The sequence below is a fragment of the Salmo salar genome, unplaced genomic scaffold (assembly GCF_905237065.1).
Source record: "Salmo salar unplaced genomic scaffold, Ssal_v3.1, whole genome shotgun sequence".
Lineage (NCBI taxonomy): Eukaryota > Metazoa > Chordata > Actinopteri > Salmoniformes > Salmonidae > Salmo > Salmo salar.
The window spans coordinates 167,677-193,991 of NW_025548689.1; the positions used below are offsets into that span (position 1 = coordinate 167,677).

General features: G+C 48.7%; 1 protein-coding gene across 1 annotated transcript in view; it reads right to left on the bottom strand.

Moving 5' to 3' along the window:
• The window catches only part of LOC106595859 (unconventional myosin-XV), a gene marked incomplete at its 5' end in the record, with an annotated part of 220,734 nt that overhangs the window by 117,937 nt on the left and 76,482 nt on the right, over positions 1 to 26,315 (bottom strand). The window contains 2 exons of the mRNA XM_045712658.1: positions 3,678 to 3,780; positions 12,955 to 13,022. Of these exons, the coding sequence (XP_045568614.1) occupies positions 3,678 to 3,780; positions 12,955 to 13,022 (171 nt within the window). The remainder of the gene's footprint in view (positions 1 to 3,677; positions 3,781 to 12,954; positions 13,023 to 26,315) is intronic.

Sequence of the window (26,315 nt, forward strand, 5' to 3'; positions counted from 1 at the left end):
GGTTGACCTACTGTGTTTCCTGGAGGACGGGTGGTGCTGGGCTGTGGGTGGTTAACCTACTGTGTTTCCTGGAGGACGGGTGGTGCTGGGCTGTGGGTGGTTAACCTACTGTGTTTCCTGGAGGACGGGTGGTGCTGGGCTGTGGGTGGTTGACCTACTGTCTTTCCTGGAGGACGGGTGGTGCTAGGCTGTGGGTGGTTAACCTACTGTGTTTCCTGGAGGACGGGTGGTGCTGGGCTGTGGGTGGTTAACCTACTGTGTTTCCTGGAGGAGGGGTGGTGCCGGGCTGTGGGTGGTTAACCTACTGTGTTTCCTGGAGGACGGGTGGTGCTGGGCTGTGGGTGGTTAACCTACTGTGTTTCCTGGAGGGACGGGTGGTGCTGGGCTGTGGGTGGTTAACCTACTGTGTTTCCTGGAGGAGGGGTGGTGCTGGGCTGTGGGTGGTTAACCTACTGTGTTTCCTGGAGGACGGGTGGTGCTGGGCTGTGGGTGGTTGACCTACTGTGTTTCCTGGAGGATGGGTGGTGCTGGGCTGTGGGTGGTTAACCTACTGTGTTTCCTGGAGGACGGGTGGTGCTGGGCTGTGGGTGGTTAACCTACTGTGTTTCCTGGAGGAGGGGGTGGTGCTGGGCTGTGGGTGGTTAACCTACTGTGTTTCCTGGAGGACGGGTGGTGCTGGGCTGTGGGTGGTTAACCTACTGTGTTTCCTGGAGGACGGGTGGTGCTGGGCTGTGGGTGGTTAACCTACTGTGTTTCCTGGAGGACGGGTGGTGCTGGGCTGTGGGTGGTTAACCTACTGTGTTTCCTGGAGGACGGGTGGTGCTGGGCTGTGGGTGGTTGACCTACTGTGTTTCCTGGAGGACGGGTGGTGCTGGGCTGTGGGTGGTTGACCTACTGTGTTTCCTGGAGGACGGGTGGTGCTGGGCTGTGGGTGGTTAACCTACTGTGTTTCCTGGAGGAGGGGTGGTGCTGGGCTGTGGGTGGTGCCGGGCTGTGGGTGGTTAACCTACTGTGTTTCCTGGAGGACGGGGTGGTGCTGGGGCTGTGGGTGTGGGTGTTCAGGCTCGCCTGGTCTGGAGCTTCTTCAGTCTGGAAGGAGATAAAAGGGGTGATGTTTTCATTTATTTTATATCACCTTTGTTTAACCAGGTCGGCTAGTTGAGAACAAGTCCTTTATTTAACCTGGTAGGCCAGTTGAGAACAAGTCCTTTATTTAACCAGGTAGGCTAGTTGAGAACAAGTCCTTTATTTAACCAGGTTAGGCTAGTTGAGAACAAGTCCTTTATTTAACCAGGTAGGCTAGTTGAGAACAAGTCCTCATATTTACAACTGCGACCTGGCCAAGATAAAGCAAAGCAGTTCGACACAATACAACAACACAGAGTTACACATGGAGTAAAACAAACATACAGTCAATAACAGAATAGAAAAATATATATTCAGTGTGTGCAAATGAAGTAAGATAAGTGAGGTAAGGCAATAAATAGGCCATAGGAGCGAAGTAATTACAATTTAGCAGATTAACACTGGAGTGATAGATGAGCAGATGATGATGTGCAAGTAGAGATACTGGTGTCCAAAAGAGCAGGAAAGTAGATAAAAACAATATGGGGATGAGGTAGGTAGATTGGATGGGCTATTTACAGATGGGCTGTGTACAGCTGCAGCGATCGGTTAGCTGCTCAGATCGCTGATGTTTAAAGTTAATGAGGGAGATATGAGTCTCCAGCTTCAGTGATTTTTGCAGTTCGTTCAAGTCATTGGCAGCGGAGACCTGGAAGGAAAGGCGGCCAAAGGAGGTGTTGGCTTTGGGGGTGACCAGTGAGATATACCTGCTGGAGCGCGTGCTACCGGTGGGTGTTGCTATGGTGACCAGCGAGATATACCTGCTGGAGCGTGTGCTACGGGTGGGTGTTGCTATGGTGACCAGTGAGATATACCTGCTGGAGCGCGTGCTACCGGTGGGTGTTGCTATGGTGACCAGTGAGATATACCTGCTGGAGCGTGTGCTACGGGTGGGTGTTGCTGTGGTGACCAGCGAGCTGAGATAAGGCGGAGCTTTACCTAGTGGTGAGCTGTGTGTGTGTCTTAGACAGCATTGGCTATAAGTGTAAGTAAGCAGCACTGATATTTGGCATCTCGGTCACGGACAGGTGCTTTCGGAAAGTATTCAGACCCCTTGACTTTTTTTCCACATTTTGTTACGTTACAGCCTTATTCTAAAATGGATTCAATATGTCCTCAGCTATCTACACACACAATACCCCATGATGACATCACAAAAAACCCTATGTTGACATCACAATACCCCAAGATGACATCACAATACCCCATGATGACATCACAATACCCCATGTTGACATCACAATACCCCATGTTGACATCACAATACCCCATGATGACATCACAATACCCCATGATGACATCACAATACCCCATGTTGACATCACAATACCCCATGCGTGACAAAGTGAAAACAGGTTTTTAGACATTTTTGCAAATGTATTAAAAAAATAATAAACAGAAATACCTTATTTACATAAGTATTCAGACCCTTTGCTATGAGACTCGAAAAATTGAGCTCAGGTGCTTCCTGTTTCCATTGATCATCCTTGAGATGTTTCTACAACTTGATTGGTGTCCACCTGTGGTAAATTCAATTGATTTGGAAAGGCACACACCTGTCTATATAAGGTCCCACAGTTGACAGGGCATGTCAGAGCAAAAATCCAAGCCATGAGGTTGAAGGAATTGTCCCTAGAGCTCCGAGACAGGATTGTGTCGAGGCAGAGATCTGGGGGAAGGGTACCAAAACATTTCTGCAGCATTGAAGGTCCCCAAGAACACAGTGGCCTCCATCATTCTGAAATGGAAGAAGTTTGGAACCACCAAGACTCTTCCTAGAGCTGGCCGCCCGGCCAAACTGACCAATCAGGGGGAGAAGAGCCTTGGTCAGGGAGGTGACGAAGAACCCAAATGGTCACTCTGACAGAGCTCCAGAGTTCCTCTGTGGAGATGAGAGAACCTTCCAGAAGGACAACCATCTCTGCAGCACTCCACCAATCAGACCTTTATGGTAGAGTGTCCAGACGGAACCCACTCCTCAGTAAAAGGCACATGACAGCTCTCTTGGAGTTTGCCAAAAAGGCACCTAAAGACTCTCAGACCAAACAAGATTCTCTGGTCTGATGAAAAGTACAGAGAGGTCCTTGATGAAAACCTGCTCCAGAGCACTCGGGACCTCAGACTGGGGCGAAGGTTCACCTTCCAACAGGACAACGACCCTAAACACACAGCCAAGACAAGGCTGGAGTGGCTTCGGTACAAGTCTCTGAATGTCCTTGAGTGGCCCAGCCAGAGCCCGGACTTGAACCCGATCGAACATCTCTGGAGAGACCTGAAAATAGCTGTGCAGCGACGCTTTTATTGTGTGTGTGTGTGTGTGTGTGTGTGTGTGTGTGTGTGTGTGTGTGTGTCTGTGTGTCTGTGTGTGTGTGTGACAGTGTGTGTGTCTGTGTGTGTGTGTGACAGTGTGTATGTGTGTGTGTTTCAGTGTGTGTGTGTGTGTGTGTGTGTGTGTGTGTGTGTGTGTGTGTGTGTGTGTGTGTGTAGTGTGTGTGTGTGTGTGTGTGTGTGTGTGTGTGTGTGTGTGTGTGTGTGTGTGGGTGTGTACTCACATGGCTGGAGGTGCGGGGGGTGGTTGTGTGGGAGGGGCCTGGGGGGGAAGGAAGACAGCATCTGCTGCTGGAAGGCCATTGCCTGCATGGTCATCTGCTGAGCCTGGATTACAGTAGGATTACAGTAGGATTACAGTAGGATTACAGTATTATTACTGTAGGATTACAGTAGGATTACAGTATTATTATAGCAGCTCATCTGCTGAGCCTGGATTACAGTAGGATTACAGTAGGATTACAGTAGGATTACAGTAGGATTACAGTATTATTATAGCAGCTCATCTGCTGAGCCTGGATTACAGTAGGATTACAGTAGGATTACAGTAGGATTACAGTATTATTACTGTAGGATTACAGTATTATTATAGCAGCTCATCTGCTGAGCCTGGATTACAGTAGGATTACAGTAGGATTACAGTAGGATTACAGTATTATTATAGCAGCTCATCTGCTGAGCCTGGATTACAGTAGGATTACAGTAGGATTACAGTATTATTATAGCAGCTCATCTGCTGAGCCTGGATTACAGTAGGATTACAGTAGGATTACAGTAGGATTACAGTAGGATTACAGTATTATTATAGCAGCTCATCTGCTGAGCCTGGATTACAGTAGGATTACAGTAGGATTACAGTAGGATTACAGTAGGATTACAGTATTATTATAGCAGCTCATCTGCTGAGCCTGGATTACAGTAGGATTACAGTAGGATTACAGTAGGATTACAGTAGGATTACAGTATTATTATAGCAGCTCATCTGCTGAGCCTGGATTACAGTAGGATTACAGTAGGATTACAGTAGGATTACAGTAGGATTACAGTATTATTATAGCAGCTCATCTGCTGAGCCTGGATTACAGTAGGATTACAGTAGGATTACAGTAGGATTACAGTATTATTATAGCAGCTCATCTGCTGAGCCTGGATTACAGTAGGATTACAGTAGGATTACAGTATTATTATAGCAGCTCATCTGCTGAGCCTGGATTACAGTAGGATTACAGTAGGATTACAGTAGGATTACAGTATTATTATAGCAGCTCATCTGCTGAGCCTGGATTACAGTAGGATTACAGTAGGATTACAGTAGGATTACAGTATTATTATAGCAGCTCATCTGCTGAGCCTGGATTACAGTAGGATTACAGTATTATTATAGCAGCTCATCTGCTGAGCCTGGATTACAGTAGGATTACAGTATTATTACTGTAGTAATACAGTATTATTACTGTAGGATTACAGTATTATTACTGTAGTAATACAGTAGGATTACAGTAGTATTACAGTAGGATTACAGTAGTATTACTGTAGGATTACTGTAGTAATACAGTATTATTACTGTAGGATTACAGTAGCATTACAGTAGGATTACTGTAGGATTACTGTAGTAATACAGTATTATTACTGTAGTAATACAGTAGGATTACAGTAGTATTACTGTAGTATTACAGTAGGATTACAGTAGTATTACTGTAGTAATACGGTAGGATTACAGTATTATTCCTGTAGGATTACAGTAGGATTACAGTATTATTACTGTAGTATTACAGTAGGATTACAGTATTATTACTGTAGGATTACAGTAGGATTACAGTATTATTACTGTAGGATTACAGTATTATTCCTGTAGGATTACAGTAGTATTACTGTAGTAATACAGTAGGAATACAGTAGTTTTACTGTAGTAATACAGTAGGATTACAGTATGATTATAGCAGCTTATAGTATATAAGCTGAATCGTACACAACCGGATCCGACATTCGTCGGATGTGGCAGGGCTTGCAAACTTTTACGGACTACAAAGGGAAGCACAGCCGCGAGCTGCCCAGTGACACGAGCGTACCAGACGAGCTAAATAACTTCTAAGCTCGCTTTGAGGCAAGCAACACTGAAGCATGCATGAGAGCATCAGCTGTTCTGGATGACTATGTGATCACGCTCTCCGTAGCCGATGTGAGTGAGACCTTGAAACATGGCAACATTCACAAGGCCGCAGGGCCAGACGGATTACCAGGACGTGTACCCCGAGCGTGCACTGACCAATGTCTTCACTGACATTTTCAACCTCTCCCTGTCTGAGTCTGTAATACCTACACGTTTCAAGCAGACCACTATAGTCCCTGTGCCCAAGAACACTAAGGTAACCTGCCTAAATGACTACTGACCCGTAGCACTCGCGTCTGTAGCCATGAAGTGCTTTGAAAGGCTGGTCATGGCTCACATCAACACCATTATCCCAGAAACCCTAGATCCACTCCAATTTGCATACCGCCCCAACAGATCGACAGATGATACAATCTCTATTGCACTCCACACTGCCCCTTTCCCACCTGGACAAAAGGAACATCTATGTGAGAATGCTGTTCATTGACTACAGCTCAGCGTTCAACACCATAGTGCCCACAAAGCTCATCACTAAGCTAAGGACCCTGGGACAAAACACCGCATAACTGCAACTGGATCCTGGACTTCCTGACGGGCCGCCCCCGGGTGGTAAGGGTAGGCAACAACATATCCGCCACGCTGATCCTCAACACGGGGCCCCTCAGGGGTGCGTGCTCAGTCCCCCCCTGTACTCCCTGTTCACCCATGACTGCATGGCCAGGCACGACTCCAACACCATCATTAAATTTGCAGATGACACGACAGTGGTAGGCCTGATCACCGACAACAATGAGACAGCCTATAGGGAGGAGGTCAGAGACCTGGCCGTGTGGTGCCAGGACAACAACCTCTCCCTCAACGTGATCAAGACAAAGGAGCTGATTGTGGACTACAGGAAAAGGAGGACTGAGCACGCCCCCATTCTCATCGACGGGGCTGTAGTGGAGCAGGTTGAGAGCTTCAAGTTCCTTGGTGTCCACATCACCAACGAACTATCATGGTCCAAACACATCAAGACAGTGGTGAAGAGGGCACGACAAAACCTATTCCCTCTCAGGAGACTGAAAAAATTTGGCATGGGTCCTCAGATCCTCAAGAAGTTCTACAGCTGCACCATCGAGAGCATCCTGACTGGTTGCATCACCGCCTGGTATGGCAACTGCTCGGCCTCCGACTGCAAGGCACTACAGAAGGTAGTGCGTACGGCCCAGTACATCACTGGGGCCAAGTTTCCTGCCATCCAGGACCTCTACACCAGGCGGTGTCAGAGGAAGACCCAATAAATTGCCAAGGACTCCAGCCACCCTAGTCATAGACTGTTCTCTCTGCTAGCGCACAGCAAGCGATACCGGAGCAACCAAGTCTAGGTCCAAAAAGCTTCTTAACAGCTTCTACCCCCCAAAACCATAAGACTCCTGAACAGTTGATCAAATGTCTACCCGGACTATTTGCATTGTCCCCACCCTCCATTTTTTACGCCGGCTGCTGTTTATTATCCATGCATAGTCCCTTTACCTCTACCTACATATTACCTCCACTAACCGGTGCCCCCTGCTGTTTATTATCCATGCATAGTCCCATTACCTCTACCTACATATTACCTCCACTAACCGGTGCCCCCTGCTGTTTATTATCCATGCATAGCCCCTTTACCTCTACCTACATATTACCTCCACTAACCGGTGCCCCCCTGCTGTTTATTATCCATGCATAGTCCCTTTACCTCTACCTACATATTACCTCCACTAACCGGTGCCCCCTGCTGTTTATTATCCATGCATAGTCCCTTTACCTCTACCTACATATTACCTCCACTAACCGGTGCCCCCTGCTGTTTATTATCCATGCATAGTCCCTTTACCTCTACCTACATATTACCTCCACTAACCGGTGCCCCCCTGCTGTTTATTATCCATGCATAGTCCCTTTACCTCTACCTACATATTACCTCCACTAACCGGTGCCCCCTGCTGTTTATTATCCATGCATAGTCCCTTTACCTCTACCTACATATTACCTCCACTAACCGGTGCCCCCCTGCTGTTTATTATCCATGCATAGTCCCTTTACCTCTACCTACATATTACCTCCACTAACCGGTGCCCCCCTGCTGTTTATTATCCATGCATAGTCCCTTTACCTCTACCTACATATTACCTCCACTAACCGGTGCCCCCCTGCTGTTTATTATCCATGCATAGTCCCTTTACCTCTACCTACATATTACCTCCACTAACCGGTGCCCCCTGCTGTTTATTATCCATGCATAGTCCCATTACCTCTACCTACATATTACCTCCACTAACCGGTGCCCCCCTGCTGTTTATTATCCATGCATAGTCCCTTTACCTCTACCTACATATTACCTCCACTAACCGGTGCCCCCCTGCTGTTTATTATCCATGCATAGTCCCTTTACCTCTACCTACATATTACCTCCACTAACCGGTGCCCCCTGCTGTTTATTATCCATGCATAGTCCCTTTACCTCTACCTACATATTACCTCCACTAACCGGTGCCCCCCTGCTGTTTATTATCCATGCATAGTCCCTTTACCTCTACCTACATATTACCTCCACTAACCGGTGCCCCCCTGCTGTTTATTATCCATGCATAGTCCCTTTACCTCTACCTACATATTACCTCCACTAACCGGTGCCCCCTGCCGTTTATTATCCATGCATAGTCCCATTACCTCTACCTACATATTACCTCCACTAACCGGTGCCCCCTGCTGTTTATTATCCATGCATAGTCCCTTTACCTCTACCTACATATTACCTCCACTAACCGGTGCCCCCTGCTGTTTATTATCCATGCATAGTCCCTTTACCTCTACCTACATATTACCTCCACTAACCGGTGCCCCCTGCTGTTTATTATCCATGCATAGTCCCTTTACCTCTACCTACATATTACCTCCACTAACCGGTGCCCCCCTGCTGTTTATTATCCATGCATAGTCCCTTTACCTCTACCTACATATTACCTCCACTAACCGGTGCCCCCTGCTGTTTATTATCCATGCATAGTCCCTTTACCTCTACCTACATATTACCTCCACTAACCGGTGCCCCCCTGCTGTTTATTATCCATGCATAGTCCCTTTACCTCTACCTACATATTACCTCCACTAACCGGTGCCCCCTGCTGTTTATTATCCATGCATAGTCCCTTTACCTCTACCTACATATTACCTCCACTAACCGGTGCCCCCCTGCTGTTTATTATCCATGCATAGTCCCTTTACCTCTACCTACATATTACCTCCACTAACCGGTGCCCCCCTGCTGTTTATTATCCATGCATAGTCCCTTTACCTCTACCTACATATTACCTCCACTAACCGGTGCCCCCCTGCTGTTTATTATCCATGCATAGTCCCTTTACCTCTACCTACATATTACCTCCACTAACCGGTGCCCCCCTGCTGTTTATTATCCATGCATAGTCCCTTTACCTCTACCTACATATTACCTCCACTAACCGGTGCCCCCCTGCTGTTTATTATCCATGCATAGTCCCTTTACCTCTACCTACATATTACCTCCACTAACCGGTGCCCCCCTGCTGTTTATTATCCATGCATAGTCCCTTTACCTCTACCTACATATTACCTCCACTAACCGGTGCCCCCCTGCTGTTTATTATCCATGCATAGTCCCTTTACCTCTACCTACATATTACCTCCACTAACCGGTGCCCCCCCTGCTGTTTATTATCCATGCATAGTCCCTTTACCTCTACCTACATATTACCTCCACTAACCGGTGCCCCCCTGCTGTTTATTATCCATGCATAGTCCCTTTACCTCTACCTACATATTACCTCCACTAACCGGTGCCCCCCTGCTGTTTATTATCCATGCATAGTCCCTTTACCTCTACCTACATATTACCTCCACTAACCGGTGCCCCCCTGCTGTTTATTATCCATGCATAGTCCCTTTACCTCTACCTACATATTACCTCCACTAACCGGTGCCCCCTGCTGTTTATTATCCATGCATAGTCCCTTTACCTCTACCTACATATTACCTCCACTAACCGGTGCCCCCCTGCTGTTTATTATCCATGCATAGTCCCTTTACCTCTACCTACATATTACCTCCACTAACCGGTGCCCCCTGCTGTTTATTATCCATGCATAGTCCCTTTACCTCTACCTACATATTACCTCCACTAACCGGTGCCCCCTGCTGTTTATTATCCATGCATAGTCCCTTTACCTCTACCTACATATTACCTCCACTAACCGGTGCCCCCTGCTGTTTATTATCCATGCATAGTCCCTTTACCTCTACCTACATATTACCTCCACTAACCGGTGCCCCCCTGCTGTTTATTATCCATGCATAGTCCCTTTACCTCTACCTACATATTACCTCCACTAACCGGTGCCCCCTGCTGTTTATTATCCATGCATAGTCCCTTTACCTCTACCTACATATTACCTCCACTAACCGGTGCCCCCTGCTGTTTATTATCCATGCATAGTCCCTTTACCTCTACCTACATATTACCTCCACTAACCGGTGCCCCCCTGCTGTTTATTATCCATGCATAGTCCCTTTACCTCTACCTACATATTACCTCCACTAACCGGTGCCCCCCTGCTGTTTATTATCCATGCATAGTCCCTTTACCTCTACCTACATATTACCTCCACTAACCGGTGCCCCCCTGCTGTTTATTATCCATGCATAGTCCCTTTACCTCTACCTACATATTACCTCCACTAACCGGTGCCCCCCTGCTGTTTATTATCCATGCATAGTCCCGTTACCTCTACCTACATATTACCTCCACTAACCGGTGCCCCCCTGCTGTTTATTATCCATGCATAGTCCCTTTACCTCTACCTACATATTACCTCCACTAACCGGTGCCCCCTGCTGTTTATTATCCATGCATAGTCCCTTTACCTCTACCTACATATTACCTCCACTAACCGGTGCCCCCTGCTGTTTATTATCCATGCATAGTCCCTTTACCTCTACCTACATATTACCTCCACTAACCGGTGCCCCCTGCTGTTTATTATCCATGCATAGTCCCTTTACCTCTACCTACATATTACCTCCACTAACCGGTGCCCCCTGCTGTTTATTATCCATGCATAGTCCCTTTACCTCTACCTACATATTACCTCCACTAACCGGTGCCCCCTGCTGTTTATTATCCATGCATAGTCCCTTTACCTCTACCTACATATTACCTCCACTAACCGGTGCCCCCTGCTGTTTATTATCCATGCATAGTCCCTTTACCTCTACCTACATATTACCTCCACTAACCGGTGCCCCCCTGCTGTTTATTATCCATGCATAGTCCCTTTACCTCTACCTACATATTACCTCCACTAACCGGTGCCCCCCTGCTGTTTATTATCCATGCATAGTCCCTTTACCTCTACCTACATATTACCTCCACTAACCGGTGCCCCCTGCTGTTTATTATCCATGCATAGTCCCTTTACCTCTACCTACATATTACCTCCACTAACCGGTGCCCCCCTGCTGTTTATTATCCATGCATAGTCCCTTTACCTCTACCTACATATTACCTCCACTAACCGGTGCCCCCCTGCTGTTTATTATCCATGCATAGTCCCTTTACCTCTACCTACATATTACCTCCACTAACCGGTGCCCCCCTGCTGTTTATTATCCATGCATAGTCCCTTTACCTCTACCTACATATTACCTCCACTAACCGGTGCCCCCCTGCTGTTTATTATCCATGCATAGTCCCTTTACCTCTACCTACATATTACCTCCACTAACCGGTGCCCCCTGCTGTTTATTATCCATGCATAGTCCCTTTACCTCTACCTACATATTACCTCCACTAACCGGTGCCCCCTGCTGTTTATTATCCATGCATAGTCCCTTTACCTCTACCTACATATTACCTCCACTAACCGGTGCCCCCCTGCTGTTTATTATCCATGCATAGTCCCTTTACCTCTACCTACATATTACCTCCACTAACCGGTGCCCCCCTGCTGTTTATTATCCATGCATAGTCCCTTTACCTCTACCTACATATTACCTCCACTAACCGGTGCCCCCCCTGCTGTTTATTATCCATGCATAGTCCCTTTACCTCTACCTACATATTACCTCCACTAACCGGTGCCCCCCTGCTGTTTATTATCCATGCATAGTCCCTTTACCTCTACCTACATATTACCTCCACTAACCGGTGCCCCCTGCTGTTTATTATCCATGCATAGTCCCTTTACCTCTACCTACATATTACCTCCACTAACCGGTGCCCCCTGCTGTTTATTATCCATGCATAGTCCCTTTACCTCTACCTACATATTACCTCCACTAACCGGTGCCCCCTGCTGTTTATTATCTGTATATCGCCTCGCTACTGACTTTATTATTGCTCCTTAATTATTATTATTATTGTTTTTTTTTTTAAATATATATATTTTTGTATTAATATTTATTTGTTCTTATTATTTAAAAAAAAATAATAATAATATATTTTCTTTCAGTACAGTTTATTTTGGAAAAAATACTTTCTTCAGTAAGCATTTCACTGTAAGAACCTAGACCTGTTGTATTCGGCGCTTTTGACAAATAAAATTTGATTTTGATTTTGAAAACTGAACAAAAATATAAATATTTTACTGAATTACAGTTCATAGAAGAAAATCAGTTAATTGAGATTAATTCATTAGGCCCTAATCTATGGATTTCACATGACTGGGCAGGGGCGCAGCCATGGGTGACCCTGGGAGGGCAATAGGCCCACCCATTTGGGGAGCCAAGTCTTGCCAATCAGAATGAGTTTTTCCCTAGAAAACAGGTTTTATTACAGACAGAAATAATCCTCAGCACCCCCTTCCTCCTCAGACAATCCCGCAGGTGAAGAAGTCGGATATGGAGTTCCTGGGTTGGCGTGGTTACACGTGGTCTGCGGTTGGACGTACTGCTAAATTCTCTGAAATGTCGTTGGAGGCGGCTTATGGTAGAGAAATGAACAAGTCACATTTTGGGCAACACCTCTGTTGGACATTCCTGCAGTCAGCATACCAATTGCACGCTCTGTGGCATTGTGTTGTTGTGACAAAACGGCACATTTTAGGAGTGGCCTTTTATTGTCCCCCAGCACGAGGTGCACCTGTGTAATGATCATGCTGTTTTAATCAGCTTCTTGATATGCCACACCTGTCAGGTGGATGGATTATCTTGACAAAGGAAAAAAATGCTCACTAACTAACAGGGATGTAATCAAATTTCTGCACAAAATTTAGGAGAAAGAAGCATTTTGGTGCGTACGGAACATTCCTGGGATCTTTTATATCAGCTCATGAAACATGGGAACCAACATGTTTACGTGTTTTTGGTCAGTATAGTATAATGAGACAAACCAGTATGATGGCTTGCTGGTTGATGATAGTCTGCTGCTGCTGAGCCATCCCTGTCTGGTCTGGAGAACCTGGAGTAACAGACAGACAGACAGGTTCTGGAGGAACAGACAGACAGACAGACAGGTTCTGGAGTAACAGACAGACAGACAGTTTCTGGAGAACATGGAGTAACAGACAGACAGACAGGTTCTGGAGAACATGGAGTAACAGACAGACAGACAGGTTCTGGAGAACCAGACAGACAGACAGTTTCTGGAGAAACAGACAGACAGACAGTTTCTGGAGAACCTGGAGTAACAGACAGACAGACAGGTTCTGGAGAACCAGACAGACAGACAGGTTCTGGAGAACCTGGAGGAACAGACAGACAGACAGTTTCTGGAGAACCAGACAGACAGACAGACAGGTTCTGGAGAAACAGACAGACAGACAGTTTCTGGAGAAACAGACAGACAGACAGACAGTTTCTGGAGAACCTGGAGAAACAGACAGACAGACAGGTTCTGGAGAACCAGACAGACAGACAGACAGGTTCTGGAGAAACAGACAGACAGACAGTTTCTGGAGAAACAGACAGACAGACAGACAGTTTCTGGAGAACCTGGAGAAACAGACAGACAGACAGTTTCTGGAGTAACAGACAGACAGACAGACAGACAGTTTCAACACAACTAGAAACAACCGTCCTCCTCTGGAGATACAAATAGATAAACACACACGGGGTAGGGTGCAGGGTAGGGTCCAGGGTAGGGTTCAGGGTAGGGTACAGGGTAGGGTTCAGGGTAGGGTGCAGGGTAGGGTTCAGGGTAGGGTGGGGGTAGGGTGCAGGGTAGGGTACAGGGTAGGGTTCAGGGTAGGGTCGGGGTAGGGTTCAGGGTAGGGTCGGGGTAGGGTGCAGGGTAGGGAACAGGGTAGGGTTCAGGGTGGGGTCGGGGTAGGTTCAGGGTAGGGTCGGGGTAGGGTGCAGGGTAGGGTGGGGGTAGGGTACAGGGTAGGGTTCAGGGTAGGGTTCAGGGTAGAGACAGGGTAGGGACAGGGTAGGGTGCAGGGTAGGGTGCAGGGTAGGGTTCAGGGTAGAGACAGGGTAGGGACAGGGTAGGGTGCAGGGTAGGGTGCAGGGTAGGGGATCAGGGTAGGGTGCAGGGTAGGGTATGGTGGGTGTCCAGGGTGGGGTCGGGATAGGGTGCAGGGTAGGGTACAGGGTAGGGTTCAGGGTAGGGTTCAGGGTAGAGACAGGGTAGGGACAGGGTAGGGTGCAGGGTAGGGTGCAGGGTAGGGGGGGGTAGGGTGCAGGGTAGGTTATGGGGGAGTGTCCAGGGTAGGGTCGGGGTAGGGTGCAGGGTAGGGTACAGGGTAGGGTGCAGGGTAGGGTACAGGGTAGAGACAGGGTAGGGACAGGGTAGGGTGCAGGGTAGGGGGGAGGGTAGGGTTCAGGGTAGAGTGCAGGGTAGAATACAGGGTAGTGTTCAGGGTAGGGTTCAGGGTAGGGTCGGGGTAGTGTATGGGGGAGTGTTCAGGGTAGGGTCGGGGTAGGGTTCAGGGTAGAGTTCAGGGTAGAGTACAGGGTAGGGCCCAGGGTAGGGTTCAGGGTAGGGTACAGGGTAGGGTTCAGGGTAGAGTACAGGGTAGGGCACAGGGTAGGGTTCAGGGTAGGGTACAGGGTAGGGTACAGGGTAGAGACAGGGTAGGGACAGGGTAGGGTACAGGGTAGAGTACAGGGTAGGGCACAGGGTAGGGTTCAGGGTAGGGTTCAGGGTAGGGTACAGGGTAGGGTACAGGGTAGAGACAGGGTAGGGGCAGGGTAGGGTAGAGGGTAGGGTTCAGGGTAGGGTAGAGGGTAGGGTACAGGGTAGAGTTCAGGGTAGAGACAGGGTAGGGTTCAGGGTAGGGTACAGGGTAAAGACAGGGTAGGGTACAGGGTAGAGTACAGGGTAGAGTACAGGGTAGGGTTCAGGGTAGGGTTCAGGGTAGGGTCAGGGTAGGGACGGGGTAGGGTGCAGGGTAGGGACGGGGAAAGACAGGGTAGGGACAGGGTAGGGTTCAAGGTAGGGTCAGGGTAGGGTTCAGGGTAGGGTACAGGGTAGGGAGAGGGTAGGGTTCAGGGTAGGGTGCTGGGTAGGGTAGAGGGTAGGGTCAGGGTAGGGCCGGGTAGGGTACAGGGTAGGGTACAGGGTAGGGTAAGGGGAAGGGACAGGGTAGGGAGAGGGTAGGCTTCAGGGTAGGGTGAAGGGTATGGTGGAGGGTATGGACAGGGTAGGGACAGGGTAGGGACAGGGTAGGGTTCAGGGTAGGGTCCAGGGTAGGGTACAGGGTTAGTGTCTGATTCAGTAGGGTACAGGGTAGGGTACAGGGTTAGTGTCTGATTCAGTAGGGTACAGGGTAGGGTAGGGGGTAGGGTGGAGGGCAGGGCAGGGGACAGGGTAGGGTTACGGCCAGGGTACAGGGCAGGGTACAGGTTAGTGTCTGATTCAGTAGGGTACAGGGTAGGGTAGGGGGTAGGGTGGAGGGCAGGGCAGGGGACAGGGTAGGGTTACGGCCAGGGTACAGGGCAGGGTACAGGGCAGGGTGCAGGGCAGGGTACAGGGAAGGGTACAGGGTAGGGTACAGGGTAGGCTGCAGGGCAGGGTATAGGGCAGGGTACAGGGTAGGGTAGAGGGCAGGGTACAGGGTAGGGTCCAGGGCAGGGTACAGGGCAGGGTACAGGGTAGGGTCCAGGGCAGGGTACAGGGCAGGGTACAGGGCAGGGTACAGGGTAGGGTACAGGGCAGGGTACAGGGCAGGGTACAGGGTAGGGTACAGGGCAGGGTACAGGGTAGGGTCCAGGGTAGGGTCCAGGGCAGGGTACAGGGTAGGGTAAGGGCAGGGTGCAGGGTAGGGTAGAGGGCAGGGACCAGGGTAGGGTCCAGGGAAGGGTACAGGGCAGGGTACAGGGCAGGGTACAGGGTAGGGTAGAGGGCAGGGTGCAGGGTAGGGTAGAGTGCAGGGTAGAGGGCAGGGTACAGGGCAGGGTCCAGGGTAGGGTGGAGTGCAGGGTAGAGGGCAGGGTACAGGGCAGGGTCCAGGGCAGGGTATAGGGCAGGGTCCAGGGTAGGGTAGGGTCCAGGGTAGGGTTCAGTAACACTGCATGCTAAGATGATAAACACACTAACACGCCGTGGCCAAGCATGTGTGCCACGCCCATACCTGGCATCACACCTGGCATCAGAGGTAGACCTGGCATGGAAGGCATGAGGGGCATCCCATGGAGGGGGGGCATGGCAAGGGGAGGGGCAGCAGGGGGTGAAGCAGGAGGGGGAGGCTGGGTGTGGTAGAGGTGGTGGGCAGCAGGGGGTGAAGCAGGAGGGGGAGGCTGGGTGTGGTAGGGGTGGTGGGCAGCAGGGGGTGAAGCAGGAGGGGGAGGCTGGGTGTGGTAGGGGTGGTGGGCAGCAGGAGGTGAAGCAGGAGGGGGAGGCTGGGTGTGGTAGGGGTGGTGGGCAGCAGGGGTGAGGCAGGAGGGGGAGGCTGGGTGTGGTAGGGGTGGTAGGTAGCAGGGGGTGAGGCAGGAGCCTGGTACTGCTGGTGGTACTGATGGTGTGAGGGGCTTGGCATTGTGGGTATAGGAGGTATCATCCCTCCCATCACTGGAAGCACTGGCACAGCTGGGCAGCAGACAGACAGGAGACAGGGTTAGGATACAGCTGGGCAGCAGACAGACAGGAGACAGGGTTAGGATACAGCTGGGCAGCAGACAGACAGGAGACAGGGTTAGGATACAGCTGGGCAGCAGACAGACAGGAGACAGGGTTAGGATACAGCTGGAGCAGACAGACAGGAGACAGGGTTAGGATACAGCTGGGCAGCAGACAGACAGGAGACAGGGTTAGGATACAGCTGGGCAGCAGACAGACAGGAGACAGGGTTAGGATACAGCTGGGCAGCAGACAGACAGGAGACAGGGTTAGGATACAGCTTGGCAGCAGACAGACAGACAGGAGACAGGGTTAGGATACAGCTGGGCAGACAGACAGGAGACAGGGTTAGGATACAGCTGGGCAGACAGACAGGAGACAGGGTTAGGATACAGCTGGGCAGCAGACAGACAGGAGACAGGGTTAGGATACAGCTGGGCAGCAGACAGACAGGAGACAGGGTTAGGATACAGCTGGGCAGACAGACAGCCAGGTGACAGGGTTAGGATACAGCTGGGCAGCAGACAGACAGACAGGACACAGGGTTAGGATACAGCTGGGCAGCAGACAGACAGGAGACAGGGTTAGGATACAGCTGGGCAGCAGACAGACAGGAGACAGGGTTAGGATACAGCTGGGCAGCAGACAGACAGACAGGACACAGGGTTAGGATACAGCTGGGCAGCAGACAGACAGGAGACAGGGTTAGGATACAGCTGGGCAGCAGACAGACAGGAGACAGGGTTAGGATACAGCTGGGCAGCAGACAGACAGGAGACAGGGTTAGGATACAGCTGGGCAGCAGACAGACAGGAGACAGGGTTAGGATACAGCTGGGCAGCAGACAGACAGGAGACAGGGTTAGGATACAGCTGGGCAGCAGACAGACAGGAGACAGGGTTAGGATACAGCTGGGCAGACAGACAGGAGACAGGGTTAGGATACAGCTGGGCAGCAGACAGACAGGAGACAGGGTTAGGATACAGCTGGGCAGACAGACAGGAGACAGGGTTAGGATACAGCTGGGCAGGCAGACAGACAGGAGACAGGGTTAGGATACAGCTGGGCAGCAGACAGACAGGAGACAGGGTTAGGATACAGCTGGGCAGACAGACAGACAGGTGACAGGGTTAGGATACAGCTGGGCAGACAGACAGACATGTGACAGGGTTAGGATACAGCTGGGCAGCAGACAGACAGGAGACAGGGTTAGGATACAGCTGGGCAGCAGACAGACAGACAGGAGACAGGGTTAGGATACAGCTGGGCAGACAGACAGGAGACAGGGTTAGGATACAGCTGGGCAGCAGACAGACAGGAGACAGGGTTAGGATACAGCTGGGCAGCAGACAGACAGACAGGGTTAGGATACAGCTGGGCAGACAGACAGACAGGTGACAGGGTTAGGATACAGCTGGGCAGCAGACAGACAGGAGACAGGGTTAGGATACAGCTGGGCAGACAGACAGACAGGAGACAGGGTTAGGATACAGCTGGGCAGACAGACAGACAGGAGACAGGGTTAGGATACAGCTGGGCAGCAGACAGACAGGAGACAGGGTTAGGATACAGCTGGGCAGCAGACAGACAGACAGGGTTAGGATACAGCTGGGCAGACAGACAGGAGACAGGGTTAGGATACAGCTGGGCAGACAGACAGGAGACAGGGTTAGGATACAGCTGGGCAGCAGACAGGAGACAGGGTTAGGATACAGCTGGGCAGCAGACAGACAGGAGACAAGGTTAGGATACAGCTGGGCAGCAGACAGACAGGAGACAGGGTTAGGATACAGCTGGGCAGCAGACAGACAGGAGACAGGGTTAGGATACAGCTGGGCAGACAGACAGGAGACAGGGTTAGGATACAGCTGGGCAGCAGACAGACAGGAGACAGGGTTAGGATACAGCTGGGCAGCAGACAGACAGGAGACAGGGTTAGGATACAGCTGGGCAGCAGACAGACAGGAGACAGGGTTAGGATACAGCTGGGCAGACAGACAGACAGGAGACAGGGTTAGGATACAGCTGGGCAGCAGATAGACAGGAGACAGGGTTAGGATACAGCTGGGCAGCAGACAGACAGGAGACAGGGTTAGGATACAGCTGGGCAGCAGACAGACAGGAGACAGGGTTAGGATACAGCTGGGCAGACAGACAGGAGACAGGGTTAGGATACAGCTGGGCAGCAGACAGACAGGAGACAGGGTTAGGATACAGCTGGGCAGCAGACAGACAGGAGACAGGGTTAGGATACAGCTGGGCAGCAGACAGACAGGAGACAGGGTTAGGATACAGCTGGGCAGACAGACAGACAGGAGACAGGGTTAGGATACAGCTGGGCAGCAGACAGACAGGAGACAGGGTTAGGATACAGCTGGGCAGACAGACAGACAGGAGACAGGGTTAGGATACAGCTGGGCAGCAGACAGACAGACAGGGTTAGGATACAGCTGGGCAGCAGACAGACAGGAGACAGGGTTAGGATACAGCTGGGCAGACAGACAGACAGGAGACAGGGTTAGGATACAGCTGGGCAGCAGACAGACAGACAGGAGACAGGGTTAGGATACAGCTGGGCAGCAGACAGACAGGAGACAGGGTTAGGATACAGCTGGGCAGCAGACAGACAGGGTTAGGATACAGCTGGGCAGACAGACAGACAGGAGACAGGGTTAGGATACAGCTGGGCAGCAGACAGACAGACAGGAGACAGGGTTAGGATACAGCTGGGCAGCAGACAGACAGGCTTAGGGTTTAGGATGTTGGGTTAGGGTACCAGAGGACAGATTTAGGGCACAGCTTTGAGATGAAAACAGGGTTTAGCGTTTAGGGCAAAGCACCAGGACTTTCTGAACGGAAACTTCATCTCACAAAAAAGAAAATCGTAACATCTGAACATAAAACCGACCCCTGAATAATTAGATATCACTGAAGACACTTCCAGGTTTATTATGTATGAGATCAGATAGAGAGGGCTGGTTTAAACAGGGACACAGAGAGAGAGAGAGAGAGAGAGAGAGAGAGAGAGAGAGAGAGAGAGAGAGAGAGAGAGAGACAGAGAGAGAGAGAGAGAGAGACAGACAGAGAGACATAGAGACAGAGAGAGAGAGAGAGAGAGAGAGAGAGAGAGAGACAGAGAGAGAGAGAGAGAGAGAGAGGGGGACAGAGAGAGAGAGAGACAGAGAGAGAGAGAGAGGGACAGAGAGAGAGAGAGAGAGAGAGAGAGGGGGACAGAGAGAGAGAGAGACAGAGAGAGAGAGAGAGAGAGACAGAGAGAGAGAGAGAGAGAGAGAGAGAGAGAGAGAGAGAGAGAGAGAGAGAGAGAGAGAGAGAGAGAGAGAGGGGGAGAGAGGAGAGTTAGGCCTATGTTGTGTTGCTACCATGTTGTTGTTGTGTTGCTACCATGTTGTTGCCATGTTGTGTTTCTACCATGTTGTGTTTCTACCATGTTGTGTTGTCATGTTGTGTTTCTACCATGTTGTGTTTCTACCATGTTGTGTTTCTACCATGTTGTGTTGTCATGTTGTGTTTCTACCATGCTGTGTTGCTACCATGTTGTTGTCATGTTGTGTTGCTACCATGTTGTGTTGTCATGTTGTGTTGCTACCATGTTGTGTTGTCATGTTTTGTTGCTGCCATGTTGTGTTTCTACCATGTTGTGTTGCTACCATGTTGTGTTGTCATGTGTTTCTACCATGTTGTTGTCATGTTGTGTTTCTACCATGCTGTGTTGTCATGTTGTGTTGCTACCATGTTGTTGTCATGTTGTGTTGCTACCATGCTGTGTTATCATGTTGTGTTGCTACCATGTTGTTGTCATGTTGTGTTTCTACCATGCTGTGTTGTCATGTTGTGTTGCTACCATGTTGTTGTCATGTTGTGTTGCTACCATGCTGTGTTGTCATGTTGTGTTGCTACCATGTTGTTGTCATGTTGTCTTGCTACCATGCTGTGTTATCATGTTGTGTTGCTACCATGTTGTGTTTCTACCATGCTGTGTTGTCATGTGTTGCTGCCATGTTGTGTTTCTACCATGTTGTGTTGTCATGTTGTGTTTCTACCATGTTGTGTTGCCATGTTGTGTTGCTACCAATCTGTGTTGTCATGTTGTGTTGCTACCAATCTGTGTTGTCATGTTGTGTTTCTACCATGCTGTGTTGTCATGTTGTGTTGCTACCATGTTGTTGTCATGTTGTGTTGCTACCATGTTGTTGTCATGTTGTGTTGCTACCATGTTGTTGTCATGTTGTGTTGCTACCATGTTGTTGTCATGTTGTGTTGCTACCATGTTGTTGTCATGTTGTGTTGCTACCATGTTGTTGTCATGTTGTGTTGCTACCATGCTGTGTTGTCATGTGTTGCTGCCATGTTGTGTTTCTACCATGTTGTGTTGTCATGTGTTTCTACCATGTTGTGTTGTCATGTTGTGTTGCTACCATGTTGTTGTCATGTTGTGTTTCTACCATGCTGTGTTGTCATGTTGTGTTGCTACCATGTTGTTGTCATGTTGTGTTGCTACCATGCTGTGTTGTCATGTGTTGCTGCCATGTTGTGTTTCTACCATGTTGTGTTGTCATGTTGTGTTGCTACCATGTTGTGTTGTCATGTGTTCCTACCATGTTGTGTTGTCATGTTGTGTTGCTACCATGCTGTGTTGTCATGTGTTGCTGCCATTTTGTGTTTCTACCATGTTGTGTTGTCATGTTGTGTTTCTACCATGTTGTTGTCATGTTGTCTTGCTACCATGCTGTGTTATCATGTTGTGTTGCTACCATGTTGTTGTCATGTTGTGTTTCTACCATGCTGTGTTGTCATGTGTTGCTGCCATGTTGTGATCCTACCATGTTGTGTTGTCATGTTGTGTTTCTACCATGTTGTGTTACCATGTTGTGATCCTACCATGCTGTGTTGTCATGTTGTGTTTCTACCATGCTGTGTTGTCATGTTGTGTTTCTACCATGTTGTTGTCATGTTGTGTTGCTACCATGCTGTGTTGTCATGTTGTGTTGCTACCATGTTGTGTTGTCATGTTGTGTTGCTACCATGTTGTTGTCATGTTGTGTTGCTACCATGCTGTGTTGTCATGTTGTGTTGCTACCATGTTGTTGTCATGCTGTGTTGCTACCATGCTGTGTTGTCATGTTGTGTTTCTACCATGTTGTTGTCATGTTGTGTTGCTACCATGCTGTGTTGTCTTGTGTTGCTGCCATGTTGTGATTCTACCATGTTTTGTTGTCATGTGTTCCTACCATGTTGTGTTGTCATGTTGTGTTGCTACCATGTTGTTGTCATGTTGTGTTTCTACCATGCTGTGTTGTCATGTTGTGTTGCTACCATGTTGTTGTCATGTTGTGTTGCTACCATGCTGTGTTGTCATGTGTTGCTGCCATGTTGTGTTGCTACCTTGCTGTGTTGTCATGTTGTGTTGCTACCATGTTGTTGTCATGTGGTGTTGCTACCATGCTGTGTTGTCTTGTGTTGCTGCCATGTTGTGATTCTACCATGTTTTGTTGTCATGTGCTCCTACCATGTTGTGTTGTCATGTTGTGTTTCTACCATGCTGTGTTGTCATTTTGTGTTGCTACCATGTTGTTGTCATGTTGTGTTGCTACCATGCTGTGTTGTCATGTGTTGCTGCCATGTTGTGTGTCTACCATGTTGTGTTGTCATGTTGTGTTTCTACCATGTTGTGTTGTCATGTTGTGTTGCTACCATGTTGTTGTCATGTTGTGTTGCTACCATGCTGTGTTGTCATGTTGTGTTTCTACCATGTTGTTGTCATGTTGTGTCTCTACCATGCTGTGTTGTCATGTGTTGCTGCCATGTTGTGTTTCTACCATGTTGTGTTGTCATGTTGTGTTTCTACCATGTTGTGTTGCCATGTTGTGTTGCTACCATGCTGTGTTGTCATGTTGTGTTCTACCATGCTGTGTTGTCATGTGATGCTACCATGTTGTGTTGCTACCATGCTGTGTTGTCATGTTGTGTTTCTACCATGCTGTGTTGTCATGTTGTGTTGCTACCATGCTGTGTTGCTACCATGTTGTTGTCATGTTGTGATTCTACCATGTTTTGTTGTCATGTGTTCCTACCATGTTGTGTTGTCATGTTGTGTTTCTACCATGTTGTGTTGTCATGTTGTGTTTCTACCATGTTGTGTTGTCATGTTGTGTTGCTACCATGTTGTTGTCATGTTGTGTTGCTACCATGCTGTGTTGTCATGTTGTGTTGCTACCATGTTGTTGTCATGTTGTGTTTCTACCATGCTGTGTTGTCATGTGTTGCTGCCATGTTGTGTTTCTACCATGTTGTGTTGTCATGTTGCTGTTTCTACCATGTTGTGTTGCTACCATGCTGTGTTGTCAAGTTGTGTTTCTACCATGCTGTGTTGTCATGTTGTGTTTCTACCATGCTGTGTTGTCAGAGCCCCAGGACAGCAACACAACTAGACCCCACAGAGCCCCAGGACAGCAACACAAACAGACCCCACAGAGCCCCAGGACAGCAACACAAACAGACCCCACAGAGCCCCAGGACAGCAACACAACTAGACCCCACAGAGCCCCAGGACAGCAACACAAACAGACCCCACAGAGTCCCAGGACAGCAACACAAACAGACCCCACAGAGCCCCAGGACAGCAACACAAACAGACCCCACAGGGCCCCAGGACAGCAACACAAACAGACCCCACAGAGCCCCAGGACAGCAACACAAACAGACCCCACAGAGCCCCAGGACAGCAACACAAACAGACCCCACAGAGCCCCAGGACAGCAACACAAACAGACCCCACAGAGCCCCAGGACAGCAACACAAACAGACCCCACAGAGCCCCAGGACAGCAACACAAACAGACCCCACAGAGCCCCTGGACAGCAACACAATTAGACCCCACAGAGCCCCAGGACAGCAACACAAACAGACCCCACAGAGTCCCAGGACAGCAACACAAACAGACCCCACAGAGTCCCAGGACAGCAACACAAACAGACCCCACAGAGCCCCAGGACAGCAACACAAACAGACCCCACAGGGCCCCAGGACAGCAACACAAACAGACCCCACAGAGCCCCAGGACAGCAACACAAACAGACCCCACAGAGCCCCAGGACAGCAACACAAACAGACCCAACCAAATCACGAGAAAACAAAAAGATAATTACTTGACACATTGGAAAGAATTAACAAAAAATCCGAGCAAACTAGAATGCTATTTGTCCCTAAACAGAGAGAGACACAGTGGCAGAATACCTGACCACTGTGACTGACCCAAACTTAAGGAAAGCTTTGACTATGTACAGACTCAGTGAGCATAGCCTTGCTATTGAGAAAGGCCGCCGTAGGCAGACCTGGCTCTCAAGAGAAGACAGGCTATGTGCAACACTGCCCACAAAAATGAGGTGGAAACTGAGCTGCACTTCCTAACCTCCTGCCCAAATGTATGACCATATTAGAGACACATATTTCCCTCAATTTACACAGATACACAAAGAATTAGAAAACAAATCCAATTTTGATAAACTCCCATATCTACTGGGTGAAATACCACAGTGTGCTATCACAGCAGCAAGATGTGTGACCTGTTGCCGCCAGAAAAGGTCAACCAGTGAAGAACAAACACCATTGTAAATACAACCCATATTTATGTTGATTTATTTTCCCTTTTGGTAACTATTTGCACATAAAATGACATTTTAAATGTATTTATTTTTTGGGGAACTTCTGTGAGTGTCATTTTTATTGTTTATTTTACTTTGTTTATTATCTACTTCACATGGTTTGGCAGACAGACAGACAGACAGACAGACAGACAGACAGACAGACAGACAGACAGACAGACAGACAGACAGACAGACAGACAGAGACACAGACAGACAGACAGACAGACAGACAGACAGACAGACAGACAGACAGACAGACAGACAGAGACACAGACAGACAGACAGACAGACAGACAGACAGACAGACAGACAGACAGACAGACAGACAGAGACACAGACAGACAGACAGACAGACAGACAGACAGACAGACAGACAGACAGGAGAGAGAGAGAGAGAGAGAGAGAGAGAGAGAGAGAGAGAGAGAGAGAGAGAGAGAGAGAGAGACAGAGAGAGAGAGAGAGACAGAGAGAGAGAGAGAGAGAGAGAGAGAGAGAGAGAGAGAGAGAGAGAGACAGAGAGAGAGAGAGAGAGAGAGAGAGAGAGAGAGAGAGAGAGGGACAGAGAGAGAGAGAGACAGAGAGAGAGAGAGAGAGACAGAGAGAGAGAGAGAGAGAGAGAGAGAGAGAGAGAGAGAGAGAGAGAGACAGAGAGAGAGAGAGAGAGAGAGAGAGAGAGAGAGACAGAGAGAGAGAGAGAGAGAGACAGAGAGAGAGAGAGAGAGAGAGAGAGAGAGAGAGAGGGACAGAGAGAGAGAGGCCTATGTTGTGTTGCTACCATGTTGTTGTTGTGTTTCTACCATGTTGTGTTTCTACCATGTTGTGTTGCTGCCATGTTGTGTTTCTACCATGTTGTGTTGCTACCATGTTGTGTTGTCATGTTGTGTTGCTACCATGTTGTGTTGTCATGTTGTGTTGCTACCATGTTGTTGTCATGTTGTGTTGCTACCATGCTGTGTTGTCATGTTGTGTTACTACCATGCTGTGTTGTCATGTTGTGTTGCTACCATGTTGTTGTCATGTTGTGTTGCCATGTGTTGCTGCCATGTTGTGTTGCTACCATGTTGTGTTGTCATGTTGTGTTGCTACCATGTTGTTGTCATGTTGTGTTGCTACCATGCTGTGTTGTCATGTTGTGTTACTACCATGCTGTGTTGTCATGTTGTGTTGCTACCATGTTGTTGTCATGTTGTGTTGCTACCATGCTGTGTTGTCATGTGTTGCTGCCATGTTGTGTTGCTACCATGTTGTGTTGTCATGTTGTGTTGCTACCATGTTGTTGTCATGTTGTGTTTCTACCATGCTGTGTTGTCATGTTGTGTTACTACCATGTGTTGTTGTCATGTGTTTCTACCATGTTGTGTTGTCATGTTGTGTTTCTACCATGCTGTGTTGTCATGTTGTGTTGCTACCATGTTGTTGTCATGTTGTGTTGCTACCATGCTGTGTTGTCATGTGTTGCTGCCATGTTGTGTTTCTACCATGTTGTGTTGTCATGTTGTGTTGCTACCATGTTGTTGTCATGTTGTCTTGCTACCATGCTGTGTTATCATGTTGTGTTGCTACCATGTTGTTGTCATGTTGTGTTTCTACCATGCTGTGTTGTCATGTGTTGCTGCCATGTTGTGTTTCTACCATGTTGTGTTGTCATGTTGTGATTCTACCATGTTGTGATCCTACCATGCTGTGTTGTCATGTTGTGTTTCTACCATGCTGTGTTGTCATGTTGTGTTGCTACCATGTTGTTGTCATGTTGTGTTGCTACCATGCTGTGTTGTCTTGTGTTGCTGCCATGTTGTGATTCTACCATGTTTTGTTGTCATGTGTTCCTACCATGTTGTGTTGTCATGTTGTGTTTCTACCATGCTGTGTTGTCATGTTGTGTTGCTACCATGCTGTGTTGTCATGTGTTGCTGCCATGTTGTGTTTCTACCATGTTGTGTTGTCATGTTGTGTTTCTACCATGTTGTGTTGTCATGTTGTGTTGCTACCATGTTGTTGTCATGTTGTGTTGCTACCATGCTGTGTTGTC